At 39.0% G+C, this 14,024-nt stretch overlaps 1 protein-coding gene across 5 annotated transcripts; it reads right to left on the bottom strand.

Annotated features, from left to right (window-relative positions):
- Positions 1-3,854: 3,854 nt before the first annotated feature.
- LOC145897312 (reticulon-1-A-like) lies at positions 3,855-13,565 on the bottom strand. Of its 5 annotated transcripts, XM_082985545.1 has the most exons (12): positions 13,357-13,565; positions 12,957-13,067; positions 12,499-12,531; positions 10,557-10,622; positions 9,606-9,827; positions 6,708-6,887; positions 6,169-6,210; positions 5,530-5,553; positions 5,115-5,322; positions 4,856-4,994; positions 4,728-4,797; positions 3,855-4,607 (listed from the first exon to the last, which is right to left on the bottom strand). In XM_082985545.1, the coding sequence occupies exons 1-12, from the start codon at positions 13,475-13,477 to the stop codon at positions 4,459-4,461; spliced, it is 1,365 nt and encodes a 454-aa protein (XP_082841671.1). In that variant the 5' UTR covers positions 13,478-13,565; the 3' UTR covers positions 3,855-4,458. The 5 variants fall into 5 exon arrangements, with proteins under 5 accessions (XP_082841671.1, XP_082841672.1, XP_082841674.1 ...); XM_082985546.1 differs by lacking the exon at positions 5,530-5,553; XM_082985548.1 differs by lacking the exons at positions 5,530-5,553; positions 6,169-6,210.
- Between the last annotated feature and the right edge of the window lie 459 nt (positions 13,566-14,024).

The following is a 14,024-nucleotide window of genomic DNA, read 5'->3' as shown; positions in this document are numbered from 1 at the left end:
ATTCGCTCAAAGCGGGTCGTCTTCAATCGGCGATTTGAAGGTCATCCGGCACCTTAATTTCAAATTTGTTAATTGCATGTTGTAGAGAATTAAATTTCCGTTCTCTTGATATTGGTCAATATTGGCACCTATTGCCAGAACGCCGAGCAGAATTGTTTTAATAGGGAAGTTTTTCGCATGCCGACATTACGCCATTACGCTGCTGATTCGCTCAAAGCGGGTCGTCTTCAATCGGCGATTTGAAGGTCATCCGGCACCTTAATTTCAAATTTGTTAATTGCATGTTGCAGAGAATTAAATTTCCGTTCTCTTGATATTGGTCAATATTGGCACCTATTGCGAGAACGCCGAGCAGAATTGTTTTAATAGTGAAGTTTTTCGCATGCCGACATTACGCCATTACGCTGCTGATTCGCTCAAAGCGGGTCGTCTTCAATCGGCGATTTGAAGGTCATCCGGCACCTTAATTTCAAATTTGTTAATTGCATGTTGTAGAGAATTAAATTTCCGTTCTCTTGATATTGGTCAATATTGGCACCTATTGCCAGAACGCCGAGCAGAATTGTTTTAATAGGGAAGTTTTTTGCATGCCGACATTACGCCATTACGCTGCTGATTCGCTCAAAGCGGGTCGTCTTCAATCGGCGATTTGAAGGTCATCCGGCACCTTAATTTCAAATTTGTTAATTGCATGTTGCAGAGAATTAAATTTCCGTTCTCTTGATATTGGTCAATATTGGCACCTATTGCGAGAACGCCGAGCAGAATTGTTTTAATAGGGAAGTTTTTCGCATGCCGACATTACGCCATTACGCTGCTGATTCGCTCAAAGCGGGTCGTCTTCAATCGGCGATTTGAAGGTCATCCGGGGCCTTAATTTGAAATTTGTTAATTGCATGTTGTAGAGAATTAAATTTCCGTTCTCTTGATATTGGTCAATATTGGCACCTATTGCCAGAACGCCGAGCAGAATTGTTTTGATAGGGAAGTTTTTCGCATGCCGACATTACGCCATTACGCTGCTGATTCGCTCAAAGCGGGTCGTCTTCAATCGGCGATTTGAAGGTCATCCGGCACCTTGATTTCAAATTTGTTAATTGCATGTTGCAGAGAATTAAATTTCCGTTCTCTTGATATTGGTCAATATTGGCACCTATTGCGAGAACGCCGAGCAGAATTGTTTTAATAGGGAAGTTTTTCGCATGCCGACATTACGCCATTACGCTGCTGATTCGCTCAAAGCGGGTCGTCTTCAATCGGCGATTTGAAGGTCATCCGGCACCTTGATTTCAAATTTGTTAATTGCATGTTGCAGAGAATTAAATTTCCGTTCTCTTGATATTGGTCAATATTGGCACCTATTGCGAGAACGCCGAGCAGAATTGTTTTAATAGGGAAGTTTTTCGCATGCCGACATTACGCCATTACGCTGCTGATTCGCTCAAAGCGGGTCGTCTTCAATCGGCGATTTGAAGGTCATCCGGCACCTTAATTTCAAATTTGTTAATTGCATGTTGCAGAGAATTAAATTTCCGTTCTCTTGATATTGGTCAATATTGGCACCTACTGCGAGAACGCCGAGCAGAATTGTTTTAATAGGGAAGTTTTTCGCATGCCGACATTACGCCATCACGCTGCTGATTCGCTCAAAGCGGGTCGTCTTCAATCGGCGATTTGAAGGTCATCCGGCACCTTAATTTCAAATTTGTTAATTGCATGTTGTAGAGAATTAAATTTCCGTTCTCTTGATATTGGTCAATATTGGCACCTATTGCCAGAACGCCGAGCAGAATTCTTTGTATTAGACTAGTTTTTCGCATGCCGCCATTATGCTGAATCGCAAAACCAGGCGATTTTTTTAATTCGCGATTTTTTTGATTGATACAGCTGCGGAAAATGTTGTTTAAATGTTTTTTGAGGTTTGATCTGCTTGCTCATCTATGTAATTTGATTCTAATCCAAAAAAAAACAATTTTTGAGTAAATGCCTGTTGTGCCTTGTAGAATGTGGCAAATTTGCAAAATTATTCTGCCAGAATTCTGCCAGAATGAGGGTGGTAAAAATCCACACGTGAAATTATTCAACCATGTCAAGTAATGAACCGTATCGTGTTTTTTTGTGAAGTAAATATCGGCAAAGCAAAAAGGCATTGGATTAAATAATCAGCAAATTCGATTTTGCTGCTAAAACAGAAAAACCGCCCAAACAAATATATTAGTAAACTGCTGGTGCATAGTTTTTGCACCAAAAGTTGTGCAGGACCCTCTACCCGAATAAACTGTTCGCTACCACCTGGTTTGAGCACAATATTATTGAAATAGCCTACTTTAGAGGAAGGTAGGTTTTTATCATTTAATTAGACCAGGGCAAACAAAATCTATGTAACAAGTTCATGCTTAAAAGGAATGTGTGAAGTACTTGCTCAACGTACATGCGACAGCGTAATAAATTCTGTGGCAGATCAAGTTATGCACGTATGTTTCTTTACCTAATTTAACACACAACTCAAATACGACGGAACGAAGGATGCAAACGAAGGATGCAAACGAAGGTAAGCTCTCCTGTAGAACTTGCACAGCCTTCTGACATCCGTCTCGACGACAGGCCTTGTGAAAGAAAGATATCGAATAGTTTCAAACATGGGAGAATCCACAGATTACGTTAACTCAAAGGTCCAGAGAAGGTTTTACATCACACAAAAATATGTCACTGTGACGTTACAAACCAAAGGATTATTTGTCCCTAATCGGAAGACCAAAGGGTATAGCAGCAAAACGGTATTACTATGTACTTTGATAAGACGCGGATGCTGCGTTTCTTTGTTCAGTGACATTACATGACGTCATTTTGGGCGAGATGTCATAACTTTAACCTCACCTTTGTGTTGACTTTGATTTGAAGATTCCAACATTTCTAGTTACGAACTATATTTCGAAAAAAAACATCAGTGGTTGATTGTGGCAAATTAAATAAATCATTTATGACGCGAACTCGTAGGCAACGCTACTGCAAGGCAAAATGTGGTATTATGACAGAATAACTGTGTTGCATAATCAGCTAATTTGGTCGGCCTTTTCGGGCGGTTTTTGCCAGCCTCAAAATTCAATAAACCTACTTCTATCGTTTGCTGTAGACAAAACGACAATGCTAAACTGACGGTTTGTTTCTGTCATGTTTTCAAAAGTTCATGTATCACGTTAGCGATCATAAATGCTGTAACAACAAGAACACCCTGTCCCAGAAACTGTTGTATTATTACACAAATAACTAAGATATAATAGGTCGAAACAGCGACCATCTGTCTGTAGCTCAAACTAAAATCAAAATCCGTTTGTTGCACTTGTTGTCCCCTATTTTCTGCAAAACTATATGTACTAAACCAGTTTTACAATGTTTCCCATTCCCACGCACAAGGCTTGCTGCAAGCACTCGAACGACCGAAGTGCCTTCTATGACGTCACGTAACAATAATGTCGCTTTCGTTCGCAGCGGTAAAAATGCAACTTTGATTAGCTGTATCTCAGAAACCAGTCATCATATCAAGCTACTTTTTTCGCAAAAATTCTTTTAAAGTGATGAACATCTCTTAGTTTAATTATCAACACGTTTGATTTTTCCGTGTCACATGCATCGGACAATCGATACAAAATCTCAACTTAAGCCGAGCTTAGCTGAGAAGGAGTTAAGCGGGGTTTCTGCTTAGCAATTTTAAGCCGGGCTTAAAAGTTAAGCCCGGATTAGGTTAAGCGGGGTTTCTGCATTCCACCCTAAGTCTTCCTTTCGCCAGCAGCTGCCTGGGCCCTCAATCAAACATAACTAGACCACGACCCAACTATCGTGCGACTGTAGAACATCTCATTTCACCATTTTTATTATTTAGTGGTCTTGAGAAATTTAGTGTGAAGAACATTTATTAACCATATGCAAAGGTATGACAAAGCAACATGCTTTCTTGTGGAGCTTTACACATTTGAAAAAATAGATAGCGGAAACCGACATTTTTACAATATTAATGAAGTCAACAATTCTATAGATACATCTACATCAGACGCCACACATTTGCAGGATTTTAAGTGGTAAATAGGCATCAATAAACCCTATATAAATAAACTACATTGGTGTACAACGTCGAAATAATATTCAGTTTTGTGAGTTAGCTGGCAAATCTTATCACAATTCGGTTAGAGAAAGCTTGCAAAGCAAAACAATGAAATAGCACATGCACCAAGACTGGTGGTTGTACGACAACCATGTGTTTGAAAATTTTAGTGATGGGTGCTTCCTTCAAAGCGTACCTTACATAGGTATGAACTGTCTATCAGTGAAATTTTTAGAACCACCCCAAAATACCTCAAAAACTTTAACCTTTACACACAAACACACAAGAGTTAAAGAACAATGAAACAACACGAAAATGTGGCTAGATGGGCCCAAACCCTAGCAGCCTGTGCAAGGAAGTTACTCCGATTTTGGCTTGGCACCAGGAATTTTTGATCTAACTAGAGCCATAACTTCACAAGCTTTTCCCATCGCCTGTCCATAGTAGGTATCAATTGGTTTCTGGTACTTTTGGTAGACTGGTGGCAAAACAAAGGCAAGGACGTCAGCTAGTAAAACAAGTAAATGTTGAAAAGAAATACTTCCCATCAGTAAGTTCGAACTAATTTTTTTACCTATAACTCATCAAATTAGTTCAAAAAAGGTTTATTTACACCTAAAATATATACCCATAATAAGCAGAGTGAGTCCATTGAAACAAGCTCCGATGTATGTAAGAAGCCACATAAACACCCCAAACTGTAAACATAATTGCTTTCAATCTTTCTGTGATGGTAATTCAAAAAAACCTAATTACCTTCAGGGAGGCTACCAAGTTTTTCACCAGCACCAAATCTCTGGTATTAACAATAATAGCATTTAATCTGGTGAGAATAGCATCGGTGTATTTGTGTACTTGTTCAGGTGAAAGGGTGACTTCAGCATCAAGTAACGACCTATAAGTGAAAATTCATTTTGACAAAACCGTTAACATGTATGTATATATTAGATACCACATAGCTCGTATGTCCTGTTGGTTACCATTTATCAAGAAAAATAACATGCTCCTGACTTACTGAAATGGATTAGGTTGCTGTGTTCCATTGAGTGTCTGAATGACAAACTTGTAAAACCGAATGGAAACAGTTACAGTGAGAAGTGAAAGTGTTAGGTAAGAAAACACTGACACTATACTGCAACAGCACAATGAGAAAAGAACCAACAAGGTCAGTGCAAAGGTCACTGCTGAAACCTTGATATCTTTCCAGTAGAGAAGGTCAACGACTGTAGACAAATGCTTTTATTGTGTTGTGTTGTAAAAGATCACTTAACCTCTAATCAAAGAAGGCTTGCAAAAAAAATAGATTAGGATGTTAAGATAGTTGTTTTGCTTACAAGCATGAGATTGTTATTCTAGCTGTCTGTTAGAGATATATAACAATATTTTTTCAGCACCAGCATTATCAAAAACTTAGGCAAAAATATACTTACTGCATTCATGCCAAAATGCAAAAGCTTGCACCAAAAAAAGATCAAATTATTTTACTTTTGTTAATAACATATGTTTAACTAATTAACACCAACAAATGCAAACAAACACAAAATAAAACATGCATGCAAAGGTTACTGGAAAACACATACATCTCCACTACACTGAATGACTGCTTGTGATATATGACCTTGGGATGCAAAACTGACAGTACATTTCAGCCATGTTTTGCATGCTACAGTGAAACTGCAAGCTGTCTGTGCTATGTGACAAGTTGTCACCATATTTTGCACAAAATATGGTGCTGAGCTGCTTATGCTAATGGTTATTCTGCGTGCTGAAGCTGCTGTGTTTACACAAAATAGGGCACATTTTATCACTATCAGGTCATTATTTCACAAATTTGGTTGTCATTGTCCTTCATGATAAACATTACTTTGTTGTTAATTATGGGTACTTGAAAAAAAAAGGGGTTAAATTTTTGCAAAATGTTTACAAAGTTGATGAATTCCCATGTGGAGTCGTACACTTGAATCTAAGCATTCGTTAAAGTATCAATTAGAGTGTATGCACTGGCACGTACAATGACCTGATATTGATTATATTGATTTTCCTCTCAATATTGTTTTGATTTTGTGTACCTGGGTCATCACACTGCACTGGGCTACTGCTCTTCTCGTTATCTGAAAGTATACCAAGTATCTTGTTACTTTCTATGACATGTCCATCACTGTGCCCAAGCAGAGCATTGCCAGATGTGAACAATCAAACTTGCCGCCATGCCAAATAATAATTAGCTTGTTATACTGGTATGACCCTCAATAACATTAACTACAGGTTCAAATTTTTTTTTTGGCATTTTTTTAGTTTATTACATAGTGGCTTGCATCATATCACTTACATTATCTTCTTAATAATTTTGGAGATAATTCTAAGTGTCAATGCTTGTGAATTGGTCTGGAAGAAACCATGTATAAGTGTCTAAGCTTTCTTTAAAACGTTTGTGAAGTGGCATAAAACACAAAACCACAGTGGAGGGTCACACCAACACAATGCCACCATTCTTCTGATAGAAAGGTGGCAAAGAAAACCATAAATAACAGTGATTTATTTAGCTCCAATCAGGTTTAATGATGGCTGATCAGTGCGATGTAAACAACATGCAGCATCGTGGCTATACCTCCACCAACAGAGCAAGTCATAAGAGATGAGACGTCGAATGATTTGAAAAGAGACGATGGCTCATCTGACTGAGGTCTCTCAACCTCTTCCACTGGAGGCACTGTTTCTGGTTTAACAGGGTCAAGGGGTTCTTGGGCAGGGATTTCAGGCTCTATTGGCTCTGGTAGAGCAGGCTCATCTGTAAGCAACACCCAACCATTTTGTTTAACCAACATCTTTCCCCATGTATTAAATGCTGCCTAATTCATTTATTTCTTAGTAATACTGCATGGGTTTCGTTTCTTTGTGAAGCAGGAGTTCATTCGAAGGAATTTCCGACATTCCACACCTAAATACTAAACTATATCCCACCAACGCAACACCACCAGTTGATCTATACCGAACCCTCACACACTTCCTGCCATCACCACATCACAAAAACACATTCTATGCCACACAATACCTTCATATTCTTTTTTTAAACCATTTCCATTAGTCTTGGCAGAATGCTTGTCTCCCATATTGCAGATTCTATGTTATGGCTACTAACAGATATATACTTAAATCTAAAACAAAATCTAAAAAAATGCAGACTTACACCTTATGGAATAAGGTAAGTACAACTACATCAATTTCATTGGTTCCTCATGAAATTCAAAGCTGTTTGGTAAATATCAGTTTTATACACAGCAAAGATGACGGTAGGAAACACAAAAAGGATACAAAAACCATGTGTAATTGATGTGCTCCTTTGCCTAATTAATGTGTATGGCGCTTCCAACTTCCGTGTAGGAAGTTGTATTCAATAGAATGCAGGAAAATGCCACAAACCATCACTTGAAGGAAGTTATTAGGCACAAGGAAGCCCCCTGAAGTCTATATTATCACTTTTACTGCCCACTTAAAGTCAATATTCCATCTTGAATTTAGTAAGTTTGTGCTAAGCCCATTTCATAACACATTACAATTACAATTATTATGTAAACAAAGAAATACATCGCCAAATTTGTAACTTGCTTTTGCAATGGGCATCAGTATCAGGCTTTGATCTCAAAACCATTACCACACCAGGGCTCAACATTTCCACTGTATTATGAGCAGCACAAACTGCTTTAACAAAGAACAAAGTCTTGCCTTTGCCTTAACATCCACACCCGTCCATGACTTCACTACAAATATGATAAGAGACGATTAATTGGAAATGAACTGACGCTGCTCATGGTAAGTTCGCCGAAGTCTTCATAAACAATGTGGGGTAAACTTGGACCAGCACCAATAAAACATATAAACCTTGCAGTAGGTAGGCTATAACCGTCAGCTAAAGACTGTGGAGACCGTCTAAGCACGGAGTTTAAGTTGTTTTACGGCATTCAGGACAACGTTACGTACAAATGAAAGAAACGACGGAAGTTGAAATTCTAATCGCTTCAATGCTACCGCTATAAAATGAATGTAAAACACAGTAAAACTGCAACCATTACCTGCTTCAGACCAATGTACAAAATGTAGCGTTGCAGTTTCAACTAAGCGCTTTTACACTTAACTACATCGACTAACTAACGCTGCCCCAATGAACACGAATCCAACTAAGCGAAATCCAAATTAGCCACGGTACATTTGATTATAATAACGAAGTGTTGCAACAACCAGAAAGCGCCGGTTGAAGCCAGTTTGAACTCTTTTAACGGACGCAACCTTGAAACCTGGAGGCATTACTTTGTTTTCCAAAAAACGTGTAACTTGAATCCAACATACAATTGGAACCGAACACTTAATGTCACGTAATAAGCTCGGACCAATTGTCCACGTGCAACCTACTAAAAAAAACAGAAGCAGCTGTGAAGTGGCGCACGGGTGTGCTTCCACGGTGGTGCGCGTCACTAATTAAAGCACACCGGCGCACGGGCACGCGCGCAATAGGAAAAATCGGATTCCAACGTCAACGGTCACGTGACACGATTAGGCGCGGCGCTTCAGTGAGCAGCGGGATTTTTCATTATTCCATAGGAAAACTGCGAGCGTTAGGCATACGCAAGAAAGATTATTTCAGTTTTTATACCGATACAGTTATAGAGCCAAATAAGCCATGCTGTGCATTTTACACGTTTAAATCCACACGCAACGGACCGTAATGCATGCAAATCCCCAAAATAGGGATTTGGCACCTAGAGATTCATCATACGACAGAAAGAGAAATTGGAACAGCCATCTTACGCTTGCAATCACCGCGATTTTGAAAATGCAAAGAGCATACTCCTACATAAAAATGCTTGTACAATAAACGAAAACCATCACCAATAAAAATGTTTGTTGTGATAACACTTTGCCATACATATCTTTTTGCATCTGCGCAGTACAAAGCTGCAATATTTATTGCAAAAAGTGCAATCACACGAGTGCAAACAAACCAATGTCACTACTAAAAGCGATTAGCAGCCAATCCTCCACAAATCCGGCAGCGTCTAAATTTCACTAATTAAAGCACCACACCCCAATTAGCAGTATTACATAACTAAGCTGAAGGGGCGTAATTAAAAGAAAGAAAAGTACTGTCCTCTTTTAGAAAAAAAACACAGAACTTACGAACAAACACGTTCAATTGCCACCACAAACACAACCGACAGGCAGAACTATAACTTACAGTACTTCACATCATACACCAAATTGCTTTTTTTGTCGAAAATAGGCACAAGGTCGGTACCAACACCGTTGTCACAAACATGCAACGCCCTGCTATTGAACAAATTAATAAAATCTTAAATTAAGATTTACCAAAAATAACAAGATGAGGCGCTGTTTACCTGGGACTACTAACATCCACCCTATACACACTCACAACAAGAAAACATTTCAACCAGTCCACACGCACAAACAGTACCCCACATAGGGAGTGCAAACACAGAAACGTAACAGCCACCTTGCTTCAAAAGATCTTCCGGCTCATCGTCACCCTCCCCAATCAGGTCAGTGACGCCGGCAAAGGAAGATGGCGGCAAATCCACCAGAGGAGCGAACTCCTTTTCCCGGTGTGTAGCAAGTGGTTTTTCCACCACATTCGGAAGCATGGGTTCGGGATGAGATTCGTAAACATTCGAGTGAAGATCCACCGGCTCTTGGTCCTCCTCAGCCATAAAGGGAGCTGCAAAACGTGGTTACAACAACATGCCTGGGAATTTTTAACGTGGCATTTTTGTATTAAGGAAGCCATTTTGTAAGATTTGCGACTATATACAGTGATCAATTCCGAAACATGTTAACACAAACACAAACCAAAACTTCAAACGTTGCAGTTTTGGAACGAAGACATGGTTACGACATTCTGCACTTTGTGGTTGTGAAAGTACCAATTACACCAGCCGCGTAACGCCACAAGCCAGCTGTAATGAAAACACAGACAGAAAGCACACAAATGGAAAAGGTGAAAATTCACTCTTCGCAGAAATGCCGGTGTGGCCAGGGCAAAGTGGAAACAACAAGTTAGCGTGAGAGTCGGAACTTGCAGCCATTCACACACGGCAAATATGTATCACAGCAACATCTCACACATGACGTGAAGCTAAAGCGTGCATCACACATAATGACCAAACTTTTTTGGGGAGATTAATGATAAGGTATCGTTACTAACGAAATGTGCAGCTCATTTGCTTTCACTGTGCAGAAAAGACACGGTGCGAGGTCTCCAAACAGGTGAAATGTTCAATTGACAATCTTATTTTACCCGTTTTCGAAAAGCAGTTTAACGTGTACATTGATTGCCGCGATGAGCAAAGCCACACAATCCGACAACACAAACTGCATGCCATACACACATGAAATTGACCACATCAACAAAGCCTTGTATCGTGATGGGCTTGCGACTCGCAAGTACCTGTTTCAGTAGGAAGCTGGTCGTAGTAATCCTGTAAGCGCTGGTTGCTAGCCTCTGGTTCCTCGTCTAAACAGACAATGAAATGAAAATCTATGCGGATGGTGGTGGCAGACGACTCGTCAACAACACAACAAATGTGATTGATTGAAAAAGTACAAAGTTCGTTTTTGGAGGTTAAGTCGATCGACATTGTTTACACAAGGGCCCTGCTTCCCGTTCGTGACATTTCGCTTCGGCACGAACCGTATTTGTAGGTTTTATTACTGGTAATTTATCGCTTTGGCCAACAGTTAAAAAAATACCTCTATTTTGTTTTCGTAGGTGTTCACAAAGGGTTATATTTCCCATAACACGCTTCAAATTTTTGAGCATTTTAATGATCCTTTTGCTTATGATCTCGTATATCTTGCATTATTTGTATAGTTGATCGTAATTGTCAAAAATTCAACAGTCGCATGTTACGCGCTCTCCAAATTTGGTTTGCGAAATTTTACCGATGTAAATTGTGCACCTTTCGACCAGCCCACAAATTTATTTTAGTACATTCAACACCAATTGACCGCCCCACTGGGACAAGGCAACGACAGGGGATTCATTAAAATCGCGCAATGGTGGGGCCGTTGGTTTCCCAGCAGCACAAATGTCTTTGTTTGACGAGGTTTCAATGATGATTCCGTTATTTTTAGTCTGCGATAGCAATCAATAAATCAGGTAGCACCAAAGGCGTCGCCACTGTTAGTCGACTTCTACTTGCTGTTGAAGGAGTTAAGTTGCAGAACCCCCGTGGGATTGGAATAAATCTCATTAGTTTGGTATTCGATGGAGTCGCTAAGCCAGCTATAAGCTTTTGAGCTGAAAGCTTAACTTGTTTTCAAGCTAAACTTGCCTAAACTTGAATCACAACTAACACATCACAACTCGGCATCATAAACTTTCCAACTTCATAAATTCTTGGCTATAAACACTGCAGCAAAATGAACCACAATTCCACAAACCAAATAAACGACGTTTGTGCAGCTCCAGCGATCGAGCACACGGGTAGAGACAACAAACAGCTAACATACGTGTTTTTGTGGCCATCGTGTTAAACAGGATACGTAATTCGCAAAATATTGTAACAACCCTGGAATTAAGTGAAATGCGGAAATGCCAGTACAGCTGCCACCTACACATGGTACTTACCGCAATAGAGCGAACTCATCTTGGTCAAGTAAAGTAGGCACTAGGACGTTCTGTGAAAGGCGAAACAACGAACTAGCAATTACAACTTCCAGACCTTGTCTTGCGGACAGGATAGAGAGGGCGAAGCCACTTTTCAGGCAACAACCAAAATGTAAGGCAAGACGAGCCCTAACTCGTGAACAGACACTTGGAAATTCGTACGCTGACGCTAGGAACGAGGGAGCAGCTGCACACAGACCCTTATAAATTTTTCAACGAAGTGTCTTCGACTCGCAGCCGCACACCAAGTAGAAGGCGAGGCGCGGGGTAAGGCGACGGGCACGAATCGATTACGCACTGGCAGCGATGCATTACGTCATACCACATTGCTCGGAGCCGAATGCCAGCAAAGACTATCGTTGGAGTCATCCCTAAAAAATAACTTGCCACACCTTGATGGAAAGAAAAGATACATTGGCAATAAGGCATGAGACATCTTACTGATCTCAAATTATCAACTTATCAAAGATAAGTTGTGTCAAGTAGAATTACTTAGTTTAGGCAAAAGTTTTGTTTGAACATACACTGGCAATGCTGTGTTGGGCCACTATCTATATCTTCGGCCATATAAAGTATCTATTTCTCATCTTGGCTGTTCTAGCACCTCAAAACTGCTCTAAACTCCAAGGTTTTTAACAGTAAATCAACTGTTATTATTAATATCAATCACTGGTGACACCACAACATTGAAAAACAAGACTTGCTGATAATCATAACTTACCTCTTGGATCAAGATGTTTCATCACAGACATTTCTGCCATTCCAGAAAGCAAAAAAATAAAACTGCATATTAGTAAATATGTCTTCATATTTCAATGAAATAAGATGCCACTATTACAGATCATGAAATAAACTAAAATTTAAGGCAAATTAAATACATATTTTTTGAATGAACTAAAAAAATCACCAAACTTAAAATGTACATGTATATATGTAAAAAAAAACCATCTTGGTTGGATGATTAAGTAGAAATCTAGGCCAGTCCTAGTTATCACTTTATGTAAAAAAATATCTGGTTGAATAAATACGATAAATTTAGTGAAATCCTGCAGAATACCAAACATAGTTGTAAAGTATGACTTTTTGTCTTGTGAACAGTATATTTAATTAATGCTGAGAAATTTAATTCATTAGATACCTGTTGGATAACATTTTTAAATTGAGACAAACAAAATATACCTGTTGGAATGGTTTCCTTGGTTTCAGAAACAGGAGTTGGGGCAGGTGTAGGCGGAATAACTTCTGGGGCAGACACTTCACGGTCTTCTGCCTCTTCAAGAACTTCCTCCACTGAAATGTAATATACACATTTTACTTGTAATATATAAGTTTACAAACCAAGAGTGGTAAAAAATTGCACTACAATAGGTGGGTTAAGATAACTGCATGACAACATCAAAGCCCTTTTCCAATAGTTGGGTATAGATTACACAGCAACTGAAGGATAACTGGCATGTCAACATCAACTAAATTAGAGCTTTTTATACCAAAAGTAGCTTGTATTAGTCCATATTTTAAGTTGATAACAAGATCGAAAGGAGGCTATAATATTAAATTATTACTTATTCAATATTATTACCTTTTACAAATCCTTCACTGCCTTCGCTTCCAGTACTTCCATTCTTTTCACTATGGTTATCATCTGCTGCGACATCTCCAGTGCCATCATAGCGGATAGTTGGGCTTGTTTCATATTCCATGTTGTATTTTAGTATCAAGACAAATAAAGTGGACTGTATACTTGAACAATGGAACAGAGTAACTTAACAAACACAAACTATTTGCAGATTATCTGTAAAAAATATAAGACAGAAATAGATTTTATTTGGAGTGTCGCTATTGTTCTTAGCATTCCTCAAAAAATTTTGTTTTCAGATTCGCAATAGTATATAACCAAGTAAGTAACCACGTTAACAATTCGCGTTTTTTTGATGTTTTTTAGAACCAACAACTCAATTTATATGATCGCAGAAATTACGTTATTCATGTAAAACTCATGTGACGACGATAACTATGCCACGTTGCACTATTGTTCGGTCACAAGCATGTTTTTGTCAAATGATTGTGACAAATTGCGCAACACTAAAACAAATACAACTTAAAACGTGCTACATGTACATATGATCGACAAAGAAAGCGATTTCGCCAGGTTAAACTTTTATTATTTAAAAAGAAACTACGACACCATGTGGCAACCTACTATACTTTCACTGAAGATTCTTATTTTACCTTCGGACTTTGACCTTC

The sequence above is a fragment of the Ascidia mentula genome, chromosome 4 (genome assembly GCF_947561715.1).
Source record: "Ascidia mentula chromosome 4, kaAscMent1.1, whole genome shotgun sequence".
Taxonomy (NCBI): domain Eukaryota; kingdom Metazoa; phylum Chordata; class Ascidiacea; order Phlebobranchia; family Ascidiidae; genus Ascidia; species Ascidia mentula.
This window is presented reverse-complemented; position numbering and strand designations above follow the sequence as displayed.

Excerpts from the sequence above, each read along its gene's own strand:
- LOC145897312 (XM_082985545.1), bottom strand. The coding sequence starts at position 13,477 with ATGGAATATGAAACAAGCCCAACTATCCGCTATGATGGCACTGGAGAT. Across the intron at positions 12,532-12,956 it reads CAAGGAAACCATTCCAACAG|AAATGTCTGTGATGAAACAT; the intron begins GTATATTTTGTT and ends CTGGAATGGCAG. Across the intron at positions 5,554-6,168 it reads AGTGCAGTGTGATGACCCAG|CTTTTGCATTTTGGCATGAA; the intron begins GTACACAAAATC and ends TTTTGGTGCAAG.